This window comes from Clupea harengus, chromosome 3 (genome assembly GCF_900700415.2).
Source record: "Clupea harengus chromosome 3, Ch_v2.0.2, whole genome shotgun sequence".
Taxonomy (NCBI): Eukaryota; Metazoa; Chordata; class Actinopteri; order Clupeiformes; family Clupeidae; genus Clupea; species Clupea harengus.
Genome location: NC_045154.1, coordinates 5,131,745 through 5,152,353, shown reverse-complemented (window position 1 = coordinate 5,152,353; position 20,609 = coordinate 5,131,745). Strand labels below are relative to the sequence as shown.

Sequence of the window (20,609 nt, the reverse complement as noted above, 5' to 3'; positions counted from 1 at the left end):
AAAATAGGATAGGAATGCGTAATATGTTCTACTTTCATAATTAAATAATATATTGCATAACATGTGACGACATAAACACAGTAGCTATGAGGTTAGTAAAGTTGGTAAGGAATTTTCGATTTTCAAACACAGACCACACAATTATAAACAAAATTTTATTCTTCTAAAGCCAGAGTATAGGCAGCACTATAAAAGGTACAGGGTGTACAATGTTTTGTGTTCAATGGAATATTTTTTTTAGAACAGTCACCATTTACCCGAAAAACAAAAAAAAGCCTGGTTTAAAAAGTAAGCTATAAAAAAAACCTTAGGTTCTTCAATTCATACACAGAAACGAATAAGAGAGCCATAGCTGTCAGTGCTGTGTTGTGTAAATGTGCTGCTGGGCACAGCTGACAGGGCAAGCTATTCAAGAACATCTCGGGCTGGAAAGCAACAGACATGACAAATCTACTATTGATAACATATTGAAGATTATATTGAAGATCTTAAGATGCACAACACTTAACCTCAGCACTTAAACATTACCTTTCAACCATAACTGAATGATTTAAATGCAGCTTGGTCTCAGGCATGGCCAACAGATGAGTGACAGGGGTAGAAGGAGGCTAAGTTGTGGCTCTACAGAAGTGATGCAAGTGGGGTTCAACAGGAGACGCATCTACAGATGCCTGTTGTTGCTGCTCAGCAGCTTTGGATAGGCAGTGCCGATGGAGCGGCCATGCCTGTACACCACCAGCTCCAACTGGTACTCATCCAGGTTCACCACAGCGGTGGAAGACTTAGCCGTAGAGGTGAGGAAGAGGATGGTGAAGATGGCCATCTCAAACTCAGGGCTGACCCCAATGAAGGCGCTCCCCACTGGCTTGATCAGGCCATGCCAGCTAAACTGTGTGTTCAGGACATGATCATCTGCATACGGCTGGGGAAGAGGTAATAGACAGGTTAATCAGAGAGATGCTTAGCTATGTGAAACAATATCTATTATAGTGGACTCATAGCCTGACGATGTCATACTCATAATTCTAGTCAGAATATGAGTCTGATATCGCTCCATTGGGCTGTGATTATGGGGCGTGTTTCAACCGAACCAGGAGAAAAAATGCCTCTTCGCTCAATTGGTTACCTACAACCAATCAGAACAACGTAGTATGTGACCAGGGGCAACTGATACATTACACTTTTACCGGATTCCGTAGGAAGGAAGGCAAAAAAATCTTTTCGATTGACAAATGCCTTAATCGCGTTTCTCTGTTCCTCTTTCAAAATGAATGCACTGTCAATGTCTAAATGGACTCGAATCTATACATTTCAGCTCTCCAGCGGCAGCCATGTTTGTTGAAAACGAATTCAACTCGTGTGTTGGTGACGTGGTTGGTTACGTTACTGTTGATCATCTGTCCATCATCGTATAAAGCCCGCCTTAACAATTTGATTGGTACGGCCGATATCGAGCCGCAGATAATTTCTCCTCAATGGAGTAATGCCAGACCGAACTTCCCAACCCAAAAAATTGTGGGCGGGGCTAAGTTCGTCTGGCATCCAGGCTAGTGGACTCAGGTTCAAATGAGCTAAATTGAGTGCTATATCCAAATATCTTTAACCTTGCTGAAAAACCTGCAGACTAGAATTAGCGGGTTTGCTAATGTAGTCTGGTACATCATTTGGTGATATATTGCCAACTTCTTATTGCCTTACTTATAACATGATTAATGTATGTACCTTCACAGTTAGTGTATACAATCGACATTCCTAAAATGCAAACAACTGTTTGATATTAATCTTCGCCTCTGTGCATCACTGTTCTGTTGTCACATGACTGTGTTGGCTATCTGTATGAATATTCACAGTAAGTTGCAGTTACCACATCATTGCGTGAGGCTTTGTATCCTTTGTAGTCAAGGTGCTTGTTTTTCTCCTCCATGTAGAATTGGACCCAGTTGTGGAGGCCCATGATCTCTCTGCCAAATTTGGTCTCTCCAACAAACACATGCTCAAATCCACTGGAGTCAGCACTGTCCCATAGAGAGTAAATGAGCTTGTTGAGGGAATTCCCTTGATCAGAAACATATTATAACAATAGTGTTTAACACATAAAATTCACAAGGAGCTCTAACTCACCCCCCATTGCGGTCTCTGTGATAGAGGCGGAACCACATTTCATACAGGTCGGTCTTGAAATCCCTCTGGCTAGCCCGTGCCTGGCGTTTTTCCACCAGGTACTTGTGTGCTCTCTGGGGGAGAGACATAGCCAAGGAACACCGGCATGTTAATTCAATGTGGTCTGTATCACAAATACTATTTTATACATCAGGCACAACAAGCAGATGGAGTGATAAAGCATTGTGTTGTGTTTCACTTCTTGTCCTGTTCCACCTGGGCCTGTTTATTTTAGCTGCCTGCACTGTGTACTTCCCTTTTCTCTACATTTGAGGAGTGTTCAAACATACTGAATGTTTACCACAGTCACAGCCATATTGGTAACTTTCACATTTCCCGTTGTTTTCCACAGCATAAGACACCATTAATAGCCATTATTTACGTTTACACAAGAGGAGTTGCCAACCATTACCTTAAATTAGAAGTAATGATCATGAACTGAAACGGCATTACAAGACTGTTGTCAGTAATACTCCACTATGTACAGTGATCTAGCATTCATAGGCAGAAGTAATGGTGTGTCAAAACTGGAAGGACAGCTCTTACAATAAATCATGAAACAAATAGTTAAATTGCTCCAGCGTGTTGTTTTTATCCTGCCTTTGGCAAGTGGCTTCCAAGAACAGAGTGTGACAGGACGTAACAGTATTCCCAGTGGAGTTTAACTCTGCACTGTTCATGTCAGGACAGGGAAGGATAATGACAAAAACATTTGATTTCCAAGAAGCACTGAGAGAAGCAATGAGCACCCAAAGAAAGATTGGTTTGAGGTTTGGGAAGTGAGATTCCAGGTCTAACCTTCATAACCTCAGTCTCCAAGATGGCGTCTAGAAACTGGTTGTTCTCCGTGACCTCCTCTGGGGTGATCCTCTCAGCCGTGCCTGTGGCCATCACATAGTTATCCAGTAGCTTCATGAAGCCTGCAGAGAAAACCAAGACCAACCAATACAGGATTAACAGGGAACCTATAATAAGATACTGTGCAGTCTTTAAGTAAATTGTATCAAGTGGTATCAATGAATTACAAAAGTTTGTGTTTGAAACATCAGTTTTAAACTAAATGAAGCAAAATGCTATTATAAAGTTCACGATTTATATAAAGACTTATGTAGGAAAATTGAGTACTTTTTATTGTATATTTAGTGACAAAGTTTTGGCAAATCCAATTGGCAAGCACACTGGGTTTTACTGAGCCCAGGCTTGTTTTGTATGCCAGACTTCAATTACAGGTTGTTACACAATAACATGCTGAGGCCTGTTCTGCATCAGCCCTCTCAAAGAGGCCTGTTCCAGTGAGCACTACTGAAAATATTATGCCCTCACACAACGTTAGGGTGGAGCCCCTTTAGCACTGTGGAAACTTAGAAAAAGCAGTTACACAAACACATAGTCTGTTGGGACATCAGCAAGTCTGAACAGTATTCTCTATTATATGAGATGCAATATTTTGGGGAGGAATGTGACCAAGACCAAGTATACTCACAGGAATACGTGGTTATGGTGCTAAGCTTATTCTCATCAACATAGGAGAAGAGGGGTTTTGAGGCAAAATCCCTTGCATAGGTGCTTCCATGGGTAACATAGCCTGCTTTCCCCTGGTTTCAATATAAAGTAATGGAAAGAGACTTCTTAGATTATTTCTTTTCAAAAGAACACCAAATGAACTTCAAATGCATTCATTCACAATAGAGGGGGGTTACTCAAACTTCACACCTGCAGAGAGATGGTGTAGTCTGTCCCTGGTGACAAGCGGTTCTTATCCAGTTTCCACAGCTCATTCAGAATGTTTGACAACTCCTGGTTCACATTTTGACTGCAGTACAATGGATAACATTCAGAATTCAGTTTCTGATAGCCCAGCAGGCTGTGCAGTAATGTGCTTAATAGCAGTGGCAGCATATGCATGACCATGGGCTGAGTTTGTGAACAATGTAGGCTCATTGATTGTAGGGTCACTGATTGGCAGGTGAGAATCTATGGTACATATCGGTTCATTTTAAAAGAAAGTCTGAAAAAGCATCACCAACCTTGCTGCATTTACCAGTGGCTGGACCACTGTTAACAGTATCATCAAAGTTCCAAAGCTTGCCCTGGAAGAAGACACAATATAAGTCAAAGATATCCCGTAGTAGAGGATCATTTGCAATAGTAGAATTCACCTTATTAGTTACAGTATCTTATTGCATGGCAGCACTGCATAGTTATTAACATCAAACAAAGTAACACAAGCAGCGGAAACGATCGGTACCTATGAACCATGATGCAAAGTTGTACAACTAGTAACTTTAAGAACACTTTTCGACAAAGACTGTTGGCGTCAGAAACGTAAAACCTGTCCATAACGTTAACACACTGAATTGACTCAACGGAGGATAATTAGCCACAAGGACCATTTTTCGATATAGAATGGCAGAACAACCAACAACAACAATCCCGAGAGAAGAATACTCACCCGTACGCCATGGTTAGAGTTCGGTGAATATGGCGTTATTTTAGTGCAAAAACTCACACATGCGAGGAAACGTCTATTCGAGCGAATTTCAGGTTTTCGCAAGCGTGAATTTCTTCAGAGGGAGGAAATTCAACCACTGCGAGCGCCGAGACTGACATACGCTCTCGCGAAAACTTGATCTGCTCGCTCGAATGTATGACTTTTGGCATTGTGTGGGCGGGAACCAAAGCAGGACTGGCTCTTTTCTGATTGGTCCTAATTTGACAGCAGGAGAGTCTGTCACAACTGTTAAGCTACATATGAAAACTGATATTTAATGACGAACCGAAGTAACGGTAGCCATTAAACCTGTTTTTATTAAATACTAGTGGTGATTGTGGCATTTGACCCACAATCACTTTATTTATTTCAGGAAAAAGAGTCAGTTCTGGTGACAGTCGATGTTATCGATGTTGCCAGGTAATTTAGCTTGCTGCTAGTATGAAGTGTTGAGCACTACACAGTAAACAACAGTAATTTCAGTCACAAAGTTAATTTTATTGAATTTGTTCATCATTCTTACAGTTAGTTGCGAACGTGGCTTGTCCTCTCATGTTATTGTTAAGTTGCTAGCTAGTCTACTGCTGATCTAAGATTCAGAAGATTCCTGCGCTAGCAAGAAGCCTTTGCTTGCTAACTGTTGTAGCTTGCAGTGTTGAAAGCCGTGAAAACACCCTGATCATGGAATAAATGACATTAAAACATTGAAGTCAACTTTGAAAACTCAGCAGCAAGAGCTAGCTACAACAGTTAGCAAGCAAAGGCTTCTTGCTAGCGCAGGAATCTAAAGCTAGCTAGTAGCTAGATATGTTACCTACTGGCAGATAACAGCGACTATGTCCGAGAACTGACTATTTTTTCTGGAATAAATAAAGTGATCGGGGTCAAATGCCACAATCACCACTAGTATTTAATCAAAACAAGTTTAATGGGTACCGTTACTTGGGTTCGTCATTAAATATCAGTCTTCACCATACAAAGACAAATTAGTGGCAGAACAAATACATCTGTGTCTGGGCTCTTCATCACAATGTTGGTCCATGTTTTTGAGGCATGAGCGGAATGCAACAGCATCCTGGTGTCTGCCTCTTCTTGGATAGTTTCAAGCTCCTTGAGCTCTTGAATTTCTACGGTGGTATTCATTTGGATGGCATGGCATTTGCTGCCATGTGCCATGATGGCTGTCACATTCCCAATTACATGGTCAAATTACAAATTACACAGGCAGAACAGGGATAAACAATGGAAAAAAATGTTTGGCATGTGGGGGGAAACAATGATAATTTGCAAAATGATGTATTTGAACACTGGAATACATCTGCAAAGACTGTAATTGGCAATGTGACAGTCATCATGGCACATGGCAGCAAATGCCATCCGGATGAAGACACAGATGTCTTTGTACTGGCACTGTCTTTTTGTAGCCACATCAACGCTTACCTCTATATCCACGCTGCAAAGGGGAGAGAGTCTCAGATAACAGATCTCACAAAACCTTAGGTTCTTCAATTCATACACAGAAACGAATAAGAGAACCATAGCTGTCAGTGCTGTATTGCGTAAATGTGCTGCTGGGCACAGCTGACAGGGCAAGCTATTCAAGAACATCTTGGGCTGGAAAGCAACAGACATGACAAATCTACTATTGATAACATATTGAAGATTATATTGAAGATCTTAAGATGCACAGCACTTAACCTCAGCACTTAAACATTACCTTTCAACCATAACTGAATGATTTAAATGCAGCTTGGTCTCAGGCATGGCTAACAGATGAGTGACAGGGGTAGAAGGAGGCTAAGTTGTGGCTCTACAGAAGTGATGCAAGTGGGGTTCAACAGGAGACGCATCTACAGATGCCTGTTGTTGCTGCTCAGCAGCTTTGGATAGGCAGTGCCGATGGAGCGGCCATGCCTGTACACCACCAGCTCCAACTGGTACTCATCCAGGTTCACCACAGCGGTGGAAGACTTAGCCGTAGAGGTGAGGAAGAGGATGGTGAAGATGGCCATCTCAAACTCAGGGCTGACCCCAATGAAGACGCTCCCCACTGGCTTGATCAGGCCATGCCAGCTAAACTGTGTGTTCAGGACATGATCATCTGCATCCGGCTGGGGAAGAGGTAATAGACAGGTTAATCAGAGAGATGCTTAGCTATGTGAAACAATATCTATTATAGTGGACTCAGGTTCAAATGAGCTAAATTGAGTGCTATATCCAAATATCTTTAACCTTGCTGAAAAAATCTGCAGACTAGAATTAGCGGGTTTGCTAATGTAGTCTGGTACATCATTTGCTGATATATTGCCAACTTCTCATTGCCTTACTAACTGTATAACATGATTAATGTGTGTACCTTCACAGTTAGTGCATACAATCGACATTCCTAAAATGCAAACAACTGTTTGATATTAATCTTCGCCTCTGTGCATCACTGTTCTGTTGTCACATGACTGTGTTGGCTATCTGTATGAATATTCACAGTAAGTTGCAGTTACCACATCATTGCGTGAGGCTTTGTATCCTTTGTAGTCAAGGTGCTTGTTTTTCTCCTCCATGTAGAATTGGACCCAGTTGTGGAGGCCCATGATCTCTCTGCCAAATTTGGTCTCTCCAACAAACACATGCTTAAATCCACTGGACTCAGCACTGTCCCATAGAGAGTAAATGAGCTTGTTGAGGGAACTCCCTTCATCAGAAACATATTATAACAATAGTGTTTAACACATAAAATTCACAAGGAGCTCTAACTCACCGCCCATATTGGTCTCTGTAGAGGCGGAACCACATTTCATACAGGTCGGTCTTGAAATCCCTCTGGCTAGCCCGTGCCTGGCGTTTTTCCACCAGGTACTTGTGTGCTCTCTGGGGGAGAGACATAGCCAAGGAACACCAGCATGTTAATTCAATGTGGTCTGTATCACAAATACTATTTTATACATCAGGCACAACAAGCAGATGGAGTGATGAGGCATTGTGTTGTGTTTCACTTCTTGTCCTGTTCCACCTGGGCCTGTTTATTTTGGCTGCCTGCACTGTGTACTTCCCTTTTCTCTACATTTGAGGAGTGTTCAAACATACTGAATGTGAATGTTTACCACAGTCACAGCCATATTGGTAACTTTCACATTTCCCGTTGTTTTCCACAGCATAAGACACCATTAATAGCCATTATTTACGTTTACACAAGAGGAGTTGCCAACCATTACCTTAAATTAGAAGTAATGATCATGAACTGAAACGGCATTACAAGACTGTTGGGTAGAAGTAATGGTGTGTCGAAACTGGAAGGACAGCTCTTACAATAAATCATGAAACAAATAGTTAAATTGCTCCATCATGTTGTTTTTATCCTGCCTTTGGCAAGTGGCTTCCAAGAACAGAGTGTGACAGGACGTAACAGTATTCCCAGTGGAGTGTAACTCAAAACATTTGATTTCCAAGAAGCTCTGAGAGAAGCAATGAGCACCCAAAGAAAGATTGGTTTGAGGTTTGGGAAGTGAGATTCCAGGTCTAACCTTCATAACCTCAGTCTCCAAGATGGCGTCTAGGAACTTGTTGTTCTCCGTGACATCCTCTGGGGTGATTCTCTTAGCCTTGCCTGTGGCCATCACATAGTTATCCAGTAGCTTCATGAAGCCTGCAGAGAAAACCAAGACCGACCAATTCATAGTTTTCACGTGACGTCAGAATGACCAGCTGGCGGGCAATTTTTTTTAATTTTCTTCTAAATATCTCTGTCTGGCTATAGTGGTATAGTCTGTGGTTGATGGCAATCGTAGTTGAGTGGGCGGCACTGCTCGAAGTTGTCCACTGTTTGTCGCCATTTTCGCTGTTATTTTTGCCCCCAGCTACCTATTGTAGTCACGTGACTGAAAACTATGAATACAGGATTAACAGGGAACCTATAATAAGATACTGTGCAGTCTTTAAGTAAATTATATCAAGTGGTATCAATGAATTACAAAAGTTTGTGTTTGAAACATCAGTTTTAAACAAAATGAAGCAAAATGCTACTACAAAGTTCACGATATATACAAAGACTCCTGTAGGAAAATTGAGTACTTTTTATTGTATATTTAGTGACAAAGTTTTGGCAAATCCAATTGGAAAGCACACTGGGTTTTACTGAGCCCAGGCTTGTTTTGTATGCCAGATAGCATACAAATAGCATACGAATTTTTCTGTCTGAGCCCGACCCGCGTCCGACAGAGTAATAACCGAGCCCGGCCCGAGTCCGACAGCCATTCAAATATTTTTTTTCCGAACCCGAACCGAGCCCGACGGAATACATTTCTCAACTGTTCATACTAATGCCACATTTACGTATGTTTTTTATGAATAGCCTGGCTTTATTAAACTCGGGCATCAACAGATGAATGCTCGCTCACACAAACAAGCGCTGTTAAACGCACAAGCGTGCACAAGAAAGCCAATAAGCATATTGAAATTAAATGATTCACATTGCAAGAACGCCTTGTAAAATGGTGCGGCACGGGTGTGGTAATGCTAGAGAGAGAGAACGGTGATGCTTAAGAATAGTTTGGATGTAGAGACAGGAGCCAAAAACGTATGTGCTGTAGAAGTGTGTGAAGAATAAATCCTCAGAAAGAATACAGTGGGCATTTATTTACTAACCAGCAGCAGACAGAAAGGAAAGGGAATTAACCGTGAAGTTAAAAACATGTAATACTAAGTCTCCCCTGCAATCTCCAACTACGGTCAGAGACAGACAGCGGGAAAGGTTAACAAACGGAATGAAATAGCCTACACATTATACACGCTATGCCTTAATAAAACTTGTTATATTTTACACCAAAGGAGGCACAACAGACAAGTCTTACCATTGAAGATCTTTTTTTTTCTTGAAAAATGTAAGTGCACGCCAACGTTTGTTTTAAAACTATCTACATAGTCCAACCATCGAGGTTTAATCCATGTTGTTGTGGAGAAAGAGGATTGCATCAATCATATTTCATTAAAACTTCACACTTCTTACATTGGACATATCCAACAGCCTAATTAGAATCCGCATCGACTACTAAGCAGAAATATCTCCATACAGTAGACTTCCCTTCGTTTAGTATCGTTTTAAACTCTTCAGATGACAGTTTCTCTTTAACTTCCTTGTGATGCCATTTTGCCACCTGTAATCGCGTTGTCACAGCTAGGACATAAACAAATTCCCGCCACGGGAAGAAGGCTGTTATCCTAAATGTGATTTATTTTATTTTTCAAAACGAACTTCTGGATCATGTGAAGCAGACACGTTGACTTCACTATTTATTAAGATATTTTAAATATGGAATGTTAAATGCATTATCGTGCTGATGTGTCCGAGCCCGACCCGAGCCCGGTTATAATTTCTAAATATTTGTCCGAACCCGGCCCGACCCGTCGGATCCCGACGGGTTCCGACGGGCTCGGGTCGGGTATCCATCCTCTAATGCCAGACTCCAATTACAGGTTGTTACACAATAACATGCTGAGGCCTGTTCTAGTGATCACCCCTGAAAACGTTATGCCCTCACACAACGTTAGGGTGGAGCCCCATTAGCACTGTGGAAACTTAGAAAAAGCAGTTACACAAACACATAGTCTGTTGGGGCATCAGCAAGTCCAAACAGTATTTTCTATTATATGAGATTCATTATTTTGGGGAGGAATGTCACCAAGACCAAGTATACTCACAGGAATACGTGGTTATGGTGCTAAGCTTATTCTCATCAACATAGGAGAAGAGGGGTTTTGAGGCAAAATCCTTTGCATAGGTGCCTCCACGGGTAACACAGCCTGCTTTCCCCTGGTTTCAATATAAAGTAATGGAAAGAGACTTCTTAGATTATTTCTTTTCAAAAGAACACCAAATGAACTTCAAATGCATTAATTCACAATAGAGGGGGGTTACTCAAACTTCACACCTGCAGAGAGATGGTGTAGTCTGTCCCTGGTGACAAGCGGTTCTTATCCAGTTTCCACAGCTCATTCAGAATGTTTGACAACTCCTTGTTCACATTTTGACTGCAGTACAGTGGATAACATTCAGAATTCAGTTTCTGATAGCCTAGCATGTGGGAGGCAGTAATGTGCTTAATATCAGTGGCAGCATATGCATGACCATGGGCTGAGTTTGTGAACAATGTAGGCTCTTTGATTTTAGGGTCACTGATTGACAGGTGAGAATCTATGGTACATATCGGTTCATTTAAAACAAAGTCTGAAAAAGCATCACCAACCTTGCTGCATTTACCAGTGGCTGGACCACTGTTAACAGTATCATTAAAGTTCCAAAGCTTGCCCTGGAAGAAGACACAATATAAGTCAAAGATATCCCGTAGTAGAGGATCATTTGCATTAGTAGAATTCACCTTATTAGTTACAGTATCTTATTGCATGGCAGCACTGCATAGTTATTAACATCAAACAAAGTAACGCAAGCAGGGGAAACGATCGGTACCTATGAACCATGCTGCAAAGTCATAAATCTAGTAACTTTAAGAACACTTTTCGACAAAGACTGTTGGCGTCAGAAACGTAAAACATGTCCATAACGTTAACACACTGAATTGACTCAACGGAGGATAATTAGCCACAAGGACCATGTTTCTGTATAGAATGGCAGAACAACCAACAACAGCAATCCTGAGAGAAGAATACTCACCCGTACGCCATGGTTGCAGTTCGGTGAATATGGCGTTATTTTAGTGCAAAAACTCACACATACGAGGAAGGTTTTCGCAAGCGTGACTTTCTTCAGCGCACTCAATTTTAGCAGCCGCGAGAGGAAATTCAACAACTGCAAGCGCAGAGACTGACATACGCTCGCTCGAATGTATGACTTTTGGTACTGTGTGGGCGGAAACCAAAGCAGGACGGGCTCTTCTCTGATTGGTCCTAATTTGACAGCAGCAGAGTCTGTCACGACAACTGTTAAACTCCGCTATGAAAACTGATATTTAATGACGAACCGAAGTAACGGTAGCCATTAAACCTGTTTTGATTAAATACTAGTGGTGATTGTGGCATTTGACCCACGATCACTTTATTTATTTCAGGAAAAAGAGTCAGTTCTGGTGACAGTCGATGTTATCGATGTTGCCAGTAGGTAACATAGCTATCTACTAGCTAGCTTTAAGCTTGCTGCTAGTGTGAAGTGTTGAGCACTACACAGTAAACAACAGTAATTTCAGTCACAAAGTTAAATTTATTGAATGTGTTCATCATTCTTACAGTTAGTTGCGAACGTGTCTTGTCCTCTCATGTTATTACATTTTATTGTTTAGCTGCTAGCTAGTCTACTGCTGATCTAAGATTCAGAAGATTCCTGCGCTAGCAAGAAGCCTTTGCTTGCTAACTGTTGTAGTTTGCAGTGTTGAAAGCAGTGAAAACACCCTGACCATGGAATAAATTACATTAAAACATTGAAGTCAACTTTGAAAACTCAGCAGCAAGAGCTAGCTACAACAGTTAGCAAGCAAAGGCTTCTTGCTAGCGCAGGAATCTAAAGCTAGCTAGTAGATAGATATGTTACCTACTGGCAGATAACAGCGACTATGTCCAATAACTAACTATTTTACCTTGAATAAATAAAGTAATCGGGGTCAAATGCCACAATCACTACTAGTATTTAATCAAATCAAGTTTAATGGGTACCGTTACTTCGGTTCGTCATTAAATATCAGTCTTCACCACACAAAGACAAATTAGTGCCAGAACAAATACATCTGTGTCTGGGCTCTTCATCACAATGTTGGTCCGTGTTTTTGAGGCATGAGCGGCATGCAACAGCATCCTGGTGTCTGCCTCTTCTTGGATAGTTTCAAGCTCCTTGAGCTCTTGAATTTCTACGGTTGTATTCATCTGGATGGATGGCATGGCATTTGCTGCCATGTGCCATGATGGCTGTCACATTCCCAATTACATAGTCAAATTACAAATTACACAGGCAGAACAGGGATATAAAAAAACAATGGAAAAAATGTTTGGCATGTGGGGGAAAACAATGATAATTTGCTAAATTATGTATTTGAACACTGGAATACGTCTGCAAAGACTGTAATTGGCAATGTGACAGTCATCATGGCACATGGCAGCAAATGCCATCCGGATGAAGACACAGATGTCTTTGTACTGGCACTGTCTTTTTGTAGCCACATCAACGCTTACCTTTATATCCACGCTGCAAAGGGGAGAGAGTCTCAGATAACAGATCTCACAAAACTGCACAGCCATCTTGGACAGGAGAAGTGTGACGCCCTTGTAGGTCTCCATTTTCTGGGTGTGATACAGTCAGTGCTCTGTATGGTGTTGGAAAAATTCAAAGCATACAAAAAACTAAATTCAAAAAAGGAATACATTGACCTGTTTCGGCAATTGGAAGAAAGTGTCACACCATCAGAAGACCTCAAACAGGCACTGCAGGCATTCACGTGTGACCTCTATGGACTAAGTTCTCAGGACATCAATAAGGTCAGGGCTACATTGTTGAAGTCGGGCAGATGTTCTGAGCGAGACTTGCCTCCAAACCAGGACTCTCTGCACAAACATATTCAGCGGGCAAGCAACCAGGCTGCAGTGCACAGGAGGAGCCTGGAGTGTTACTCAGACATTCCTCCTCAAATTAATCATGGCTGGAAGATGGCTGGGGAGCTCTATGAGGTGGACTGGATGTCACTTCCACCAGCTCCAGAGGCGATCCTTGAGCTTGTTCACTGCTCCTGCAAAAAAAAGAAACTGTGTCAGGGGAAAATGTACATGCAAAGTGTATGAGCTGCCTAGTACCAACCTGTGCAAGTGCACAAATTGTGATAATAACACCTTAAAAAGAGGACTAGGGAGAAATCTCACCCCAACCTTTGCATTGTGGCTCAGGAGAGATATCCCTATCCACATTTTCCCCTTACATTTCCTTTTCCCCCTTGATGATTAAATATTTCTTAGACTATAACGTTTTGTGTTGCGTGGTTTATGAGTCTACCATCGACTCCATACAAGGTGAATAACGTTGATTAAACTTGACAGAGAAAAGGTTAATGGGGTATTAACAAATAGCATAGCTAACAGTAGGCAAGCCTATATAGTACAAACTGCGGCTCGTTAGCTAACTAAAACTATTAACACCATCACTCACGTATGAAAAAGACGGTTAAGAAAACAAACATGTTTCAAAACGGCCTTATACTGATCAAATTATTACTTACAACACGTCTCCATTTCAATGGGTTGGAGCTGTCGCGGCGGCAGTGAAAGATGTTGTAGTGGCACTCCGTTACCACAATTTTGATATCAGTCTTAGAAACTATTAATTGACACGCGAGTGAGACAGGTAAATCTTCCATAAAAAATGTTTAGAACATGCTCAATGTTTTGGAAAACAGGACCGATATAACATGCAACAATTCTTTACAACCAGACAATAGAATTCACTGTATTGAGTTTCATATTGAGTTTGAGTGAGAATGCATGCAAAGGTATGCAGCCAGCCTGTGGGAAGTACAGCAATATTCCCTGTGCAAAGCAGATGCATTACAATGTTTTGGCATTAGACTCGCAAAGATGACATTTGCACAATAACCTCAAAACGGTTTACATTTTATTCTGACACTCTTTTATAAAACCAGGTTTTTAACTCCACCAATATCTGTCATATAAGAAAAGTGCCATTGTGCTGCTGGGTTATAAAAAGGGGGCTCTAGATATTGTTAATAAAAAATATTTCCAGGAACCAGCTTGTAGGTAGTTGAAAATGCAATGAGATCACGTTACTTTAATATTGTTTACACTTTGGATGGAATCAGGGGTTTCACAACCTTAACTGTTAAATACACATAGACAGATGAAATGCATCTGGTTAAAATAGGAGACTGTATTTTGTTTGTGAAGCAACCTGTCAGCTCCACATTGAAATGAAAACATCGGAGTGATGCTGTGTTGTAATAGGAGTGTTAAAGTCATGGCCCTATTATAGCACAGAGACTATGAGCTTTATAGGGGGGATGCTGAGGGGGACCAGGTATGCAGACTGGCATTGCCCCACGGGGACAGGGAAGGGGTGAAGGTTGGCACAGTCATTTGCGATCACAGCAGCATCTGGAGGTGCAGGCGCTTTGGCACGGTCCCTCACACGTTAGAGTCTTCCTCAGTCACACTGGGGTTGGGGGAACTTCAGATCTCCTTAAACAGCTCATCATCTTTCGTTATTGATTCCCTCGGAGAAGGCTCCAATCTGCCTAACTGTGCCCTCGGAGTCCTTCATCTAATAACACATACACAGTTAGAACACAGTCTGTTCCTAGTCCTAGAGATGGAATATTTGGCAGACAGAATGACAAATCTGGTCATAAACTCAAGTTGTGTCACTACTGTTGTACTATCTTTACCAATTTTGCATGACTGCTTATGATCTTACTTGATTATGTTACTGGCTTAAGTTGAAATATACAAAAATTTTCCCAAGTAAATTTGATTCTGTATTAATTTGTATAACAAACCTAACCTTGTATTGCTGCAGTGTTTACTGTGGTCAGTACTTGTCAGCAGCCTACAGTATATAGATAGTATGGACTACTCAGGACTACATGACCCATTTTAGAAGACTGCACCAGTTTTAGATTATGAGGCCCCATCCAGACTTCATCACCTGTTCTAGCCGGTCCAGGTCATCCTCGTAGATCTGCAACTCCATGTCCCGGTAGCCCTTCTGGAAGCTGCGTCCCTTAGGCATCTCTACATCCATGGGGCAGACATACTCCTCCCCATCCTCTTGCTTCTTCTTCCTCAGGGTGCTGAAGCTTCCTGGGCTGGAGACAGACGAGCAGCACCGTATTTAGGGGGATGAGGGAACTTACACAAACACTTACAGACCAACCCAGTCCTGCATCACTGTGTCAAAAAGCACAATTTAGTTTTGGGGCAAGTTCCATTTTGTTTTGAGGAAGAAAAAATCCTAGCTATCCTATATTTGGGGTTGGTAGATCCATATTGTAGGAAATGATACATGGAATATGAATATGACTTCAAAACGTAATCTAAGCAGGGTCTCCCAACCCTCATTCTGAACCTCATAGACAGTGCTGCAGACAGACTGTTGTGTCTGCACACTCTGTGGCATGGTGCATACCTTGACCTTGGCGGTGGCAGTGAGGAGTGTGTAGTCGGGGTGCTCCACACAGTCCTGCTTACACAGTCCTGCTTAGACTGTTGGGCCTCGCTGCCCACCAGCAGGGAGAAGTGGGTGGCCAGGATGTGAATGTTAGATATATCAAGTGCCAAGAAGATGCCAGGGATAACTATAGACATCCATCATCATTTAATCACTTTCAGGAGGTCTTTAGAGTTTTCTGATTCCTCAGCGCTATACATAATGCATTGTTTTTTCTTTTAAGCCACAGTCAAGTAGCTAAGCCTCAATTGAAATATTTATTCAATGAATAATTCTCAATGGCACAACATCACTAGATGTGAGAACAAAATGATGATGATTTAATGGCACATTCTGGAGCACATGTCTTCAAGGAATTGAATAGAAGTGAACCGAAAAGTGTTTTGCCATGAAAGTGAGCTGGAAGTCACTGGACTTTTAAATTTCGCTTACAGCCAAAGCATTAGAAAAGGTGACAGGGTGACTGATCACCTCTCAGTAGAGCTAATTTGGAAAAAAAATGGTTGAATGTAACTGCAGGCTATAGCTCTATTTATGGATAGTGAGGATTCTTGGTCATTGATTCTAAACATCAATCACTTTGCCATCTGTGGAAACATTCCTGGACCTGGAAACATTTGCTCACATATTAATTAATTCCAAACCAAATGTAACATTTCATTGTTTGAAATTGATATAAAAAAATTCTTGCTGTTTTACATCAGTTGCTGTCTTTGCCCTCGCCACATCCAGGTATGGAGTCTGCTGGAATCCATGAGACCGAGTACAACGGCATCATGAAGTACGACATTGACATCCCTAAAGATCTTTATGCCAACAATGTCCTGTCTGGTGGTACCACAATGTTTCTAGGTATTGGTGACCGTATGCAGAAGGAAATCACTGCCCTGGCTCCCAGCACCATGAAGATCAAGGTAAAGCACCCCATATCATTAAGCTACGGTATTTCAAATATTATATAGTATTGCAAGGTAATGCAAAGGACAACAGTAAAAAAGGCCAAGCTGTTTCCCTAAATTATTTAAAGTAATAGTTTGACTAAGGAAATTATGTTTATATATCTTCGGTGGGATCATACATAGCTCATATAAAAAAACTATTTTCACTCCCCTGCTGAGAAAAGCCTACATCAGTATTGATGGATTTCCATGCATTTATCTGTAAACAATCACAGTGTCTCAGTTCACAGTCACACTGTATTATGTCAATTTGGAATTTCTTTATTCCAGATGTACTATTTCTTTGTACTCACAGTACTTTCTCAGTCAGTGTAGAGAGCTGTGGATTGGTGTTAACTGAACTGAGGACTCATGTGTGTGTTGTCTTGTAGATGATTGCCCCTCCTGAGTAAGTACTCCATATGGATTGGTGGCTCCATCCTGGCCTCCCTCTCTACTCCCTAAGCAGATGTGGATCAGCAAGGATGAGTATGAGGAAGCTGGACCCTATATTGTCTACTGGAAGTGCTTCTAAATGTCAGGACCCCCCTTTTTGTCAGCTCTCTTTGTGTGCTTCTTGTTTTCTGTCTTTAGTCTTACCCGTCTCTCAGCAGTTGTTTATCTCAGACCCGTTTGTCATCATTATCATGAACATCTTCATGACATTTCGGTTCCAAACCTTGGCAAAATACTGAATAAACTGAGGACAAATCGTTTACTTTCTAACAAAGTTGTTCTCTGTGGCCAGAAATCTCCAATCAACTACATGGGGGTGGTTTTGGATCACAAATGGACTAAATGCTATTGCACCCACTGTGTCCACTGGGTGGCAAAAAAGGACCATCCACACCAATCAAGGTTGATAGAAGATCTTCCCCCACAGGGAGAAGTTTTTATTCCAGTGGTGAAAGTAAGTGATGTCTGATGATTGCCATTGATTGGATGTAATGGCTCTGAGTGAATCATATGTTTACAAGAGTTTGAGTCAATTGATCTGTGGTTCTTTTTCCACATTTTTCAGATTTTACAATCAGTGGGAAACATAATCAGAAAACGGGTCGGTAAATCTAGGACAGAGCACTCAGTCTCTTGGTGGCATAAAATATGTTTTATAGATTAATTCCCTATCCATCTCTCATGGAAAGCTCATCAGGGGAAACACGCTACGGAGACTCAGTGGTGTCCATCCTGTCATTAGACACCAACCCTTTTCTATCCACATTCCATATGAAACAATAAATCAAAAACAATTTAAAAAAGTTTGAAAAATGAATCCCTTTGAACTTACAATACAGTCTTAAAGTCAAACTAATTGTCAACAGCTACAAAATGTTTGAAGCTACAACTCAGAAACATTCATCCTCTTCCTTAACTCCTCATGACCACTTTTTGCACACAGTAAATTGCTTCCCAAACCTGCTGGACCTGCCTCTATGATGTTTCCATTTATAAATCCAATTGCAGGCCTAGTTCTCTGCTGCTGTCACGATCTGAGAATATGATTTCTTGTGGAGTGTACGAGAAGGTCATGGTGCCAGACCCGGTAGTCGAATGCTTGCTGCTGTGCTAGCTGCCTCTGACCCAGTTCTGACTGCCAGAGGAGTCAAAGACAAATGAAGGTGAAGGCATCTGAGAGGGCAAGTGATTTATGCCCCACAAATCGTCTCTTGGGAGCAGTGCATGGGGGAAGGAGGAGGTGGTCATTAATTTAGCCCACTGGCAGTCACAGGTAGTTTTAAAACATGCACAGCATGATCATGCACATCGACCACATCTTGGAGTTCTGACGTCAACTGCTTGTGCCGAAGGTAAAAATTAAAGTGTATTTGTCATTGTAGTAAAAAGCCAATAGATGTCACATTCGTGTCGCTTGGATCCAAACGTGTCCACACAAGCTGCTTTAATTACATTTCCCGGCTCCTCCTCCAATCGGCAGCATCTCTGAGAGCTGTTTGTAGTCCATGTACCGTTTGATATTTTCTCCCCCTCCCTCCTGGCTCCCGCATCTACTGCAAGAGCGGCACACATACACACGCAGCCACCTCCTCCTGCTTGTAATGCGGAGAAAAGCCGTTTGCCTCATATCGCGCTCTCCGAAGGTAGGATCTCAATTATCATCTTTGTTTTGGAAAAGAAAAAAAGTCGTTCTTGGGAGCTCGAATGGTTTTACCGTTTTCCTCTTGTTTGGAAGACTCACATTTTCTCAATACAGGGAAAAGTACAGCAGAAAGGTGAGCGTTTTGGCTTTTTTTTCTTAAGCAGTGCATTTGTGGAAAGTGGCTAGTGAAAAACTTATTCAGATGCTTTATTTGTTACATTTACTCAATGTGCACCTCTGTGGTAGTTGCACGTACTTTCTGTGCGAAACTTCGTTTTTGGTGTGTAAATGAGTATGTGAAATACACATACGTCCAACTGTGTAGTTCATTTTATCTCTGCGATGAAAACTTTGCTTGATCTTTTCCTTTTTGTTAGACCACTGCATTGTACTGCGTTAGACCCATATACCATGTTTCCTTGATGCCTCTGGACATTACACTTTCTCTACCACAGTTCAACCCTCCTGGAGCTTATCATTGATTACCACGGAGTTCCAATTACCTCAGTCATAATTACTGGAAGCAGTTCATTCTGTTGTGGAATTATCCTTAGATTGCGAGGTCCACTTCATTTTGGTTCTGCCTAGTCTCAATGGGGAGGAGAAGATGTGTATACTGGACCAAACCCCATCATATGAGAGCCCACGAAGAATGGGGTCATTTTATCTTAGGTACGCGTTTCTCATACCACTCCAGTGTGGTGTATTGTGGAGATTGCTTTGGTGCTGAATTACAGGATTTTCAGGGAAGCTGAGGGAAGGAAGCAATCTTTTGCAGGAAGGTTATTAGGTTATCAAACTGGAGGAAAAATCTTGGTGTGTTAGATATGTAAATTCAAGATGAAGGGTTGTAAAGTGGGTCTAGCCAAGACATAAGACTCCTTGTATACATACAGAGAGTGCCTACCCATGTTCCTCAGAGTGAAATTACAAACAAGGCATTTTGTATGTGGTTTGTTGATGGTAATTGAAAGCAAAGATCTTAATGCAATTATTTCTTTATGACCACAGTCTGCAGGTGACATCATTTATAGGTAAGGTGAGATAAATGATGTTATGGATGCCTTATGTCGACCAACACATTTGACTTTAAATTAGCTAGGTTTTTTATCAACACAGACTTTGTAAGATACAGACAGGCAGCAACATTCTCATTTTTTTTCTGAGAAAACTAAATTCCCATTGATCAGTCACTGCTTTTAACTTGCTTTTGTTTGATCTCCCTTTTGGATGTATGCTCTAAGCTCGTCCTCTCCCTCCTCTCAAGTAGTAGTAGATTGTTTTTGATATTGCTGTGAATGGATTTTGCCTGCAGAATAACTGCATTCCCTGGCAGTGGCTGTCTGAGATAATAATCTGCTTGTTTCTCAGGTGATGTGTGTTTTTTTAGGTCAGCATTATTCAGGCATGCGATATTATGCATACATGGAGCTTTTCCTGCTACTGTACTGACTGGGGTCTCCAGGGCATAGCACACAGCGGCTCCATAGCAACTGGAGGGGACAGTTACCAATAGTTACACCCATCGATGTGTAGGTTTGAAAACACTGTGTGTCCCCCATCCCCCAAAAAACTTCAGACCCATCAAATGCATTGAGATCATTTTTACCAAAAATGAGGAAGTTTGGCTCATTGAAAATGGCAAAAATCTCAAATCAAAGCAATGGCATACATTTTTAATTATACTAATGCTGTATTCATATTATCTGCTGTGAACTTTAGCTGGTTGCCAGCTGTGTGTTGCTGGATGGGCTGTTGAGT

General features: G+C 41.5%; 4 protein-coding genes across 6 annotated transcripts in view; 2 read left to right on the top strand and 2 right to left on the bottom strand.

The window, feature by feature from the left end:
• Window positions 1-141: 141 nt before the first annotated feature.
• endouc (endonuclease, polyU-specific C) lies at window positions 142-11,464 on the bottom strand. 3 transcript variants are annotated; one of them, XM_031564333.2, is made up of 8 exons: window positions 11,313-11,429; window positions 4,188-4,250; window positions 3,874-3,973; window positions 3,644-3,755; window positions 2,959-3,080; window positions 2,122-2,234; window positions 1,865-2,015; window positions 142-922 (listed from the first exon to the last, which is right to left on the bottom strand). In XM_031564333.2, the coding sequence occupies exons 1-8, from the start codon at window positions 11,321-11,323 to the stop codon at window positions 662-664; spliced, it is 933 nt and encodes a 310-aa protein (XP_031420193.1). In that variant the 5' UTR covers window positions 11,324-11,429; the 3' UTR covers window positions 142-661. The 3 variants fall into 3 exon arrangements, with proteins under 3 accessions (XP_031420193.1, XP_031420192.1, XP_031420194.1); XM_031564332.2 differs by lacking the exon at window positions 11,313-11,429 and adding an exon at window positions 4,613-4,789; XM_031564334.2 differs by lacking the exons at window positions 142-922; window positions 1,865-2,015; window positions 2,122-2,234; ... (2 more) ...; window positions 3,874-3,973; window positions 4,188-4,250 and adding exons at window positions 5,129-6,762; window positions 7,150-7,300; window positions 7,407-7,516; ... (2 more) ...; window positions 10,573-10,672; window positions 10,888-10,950 and having other exon boundaries at window positions 11,313-11,464.
• Window positions 11,465-14,837: 3,373 nt separating this feature from the next.
• Window positions 14,838-15,949, bottom strand: LOC105911268 (liprin-beta-1-like). The gene is given in 4 exon segments (XM_031562013.2): window positions 14,838-14,906; window positions 15,291-15,445; window positions 15,752-15,845; window positions 15,848-15,949. Coding segments are annotated over 4 exon segments (420 nt in total).
• Window positions 15,950-16,546: 597 nt separating this feature from the next.
• LOC105911279 (actin, alpha skeletal muscle-like) lies at window positions 16,547-17,285 on the top strand. The gene is given in 4 exon segments (XM_031562779.1): window positions 16,547-16,726; window positions 17,143-17,159; window positions 17,161-17,209; window positions 17,211-17,285. Coding segments are annotated over 4 exon segments (321 nt in total).
• Window positions 17,286-18,765: 1,480 nt separating this feature from the next.
• Window positions 18,766-20,609, top strand: part of LOC105911283 (SH3 and multiple ankyrin repeat domains protein 2-like) — a 74,293-nt gene continuing 72,449 nt past the window's right edge. Inside the window, exon 1 of the mRNA XM_042707495.1 lies at window positions 18,766-18,981. The gene's annotated coding sequence lies outside the window, so the exon portion shown is untranslated. The remainder of the gene's footprint in view (window positions 18,982-20,609) is intronic.

Bases quoted from the DNA above. Each gene is read 5' to 3' on its own strand.
- endouc (XM_031564333.2), bottom strand. The intron at 3,756-3,873 runs GTGTGAAGTTTG...TATTGAAACCAG, and splicing joins ACTACACCATCTCTCTGCAG to GGGAAAGCAGGCTATGTTAC. The intron at 923-1,864 runs GTAACTGCAACT...CCTCTTCCCCAG, and splicing joins AAGCCTCACGCAATGATGTG to CCGTATGCAGATGATCATGT.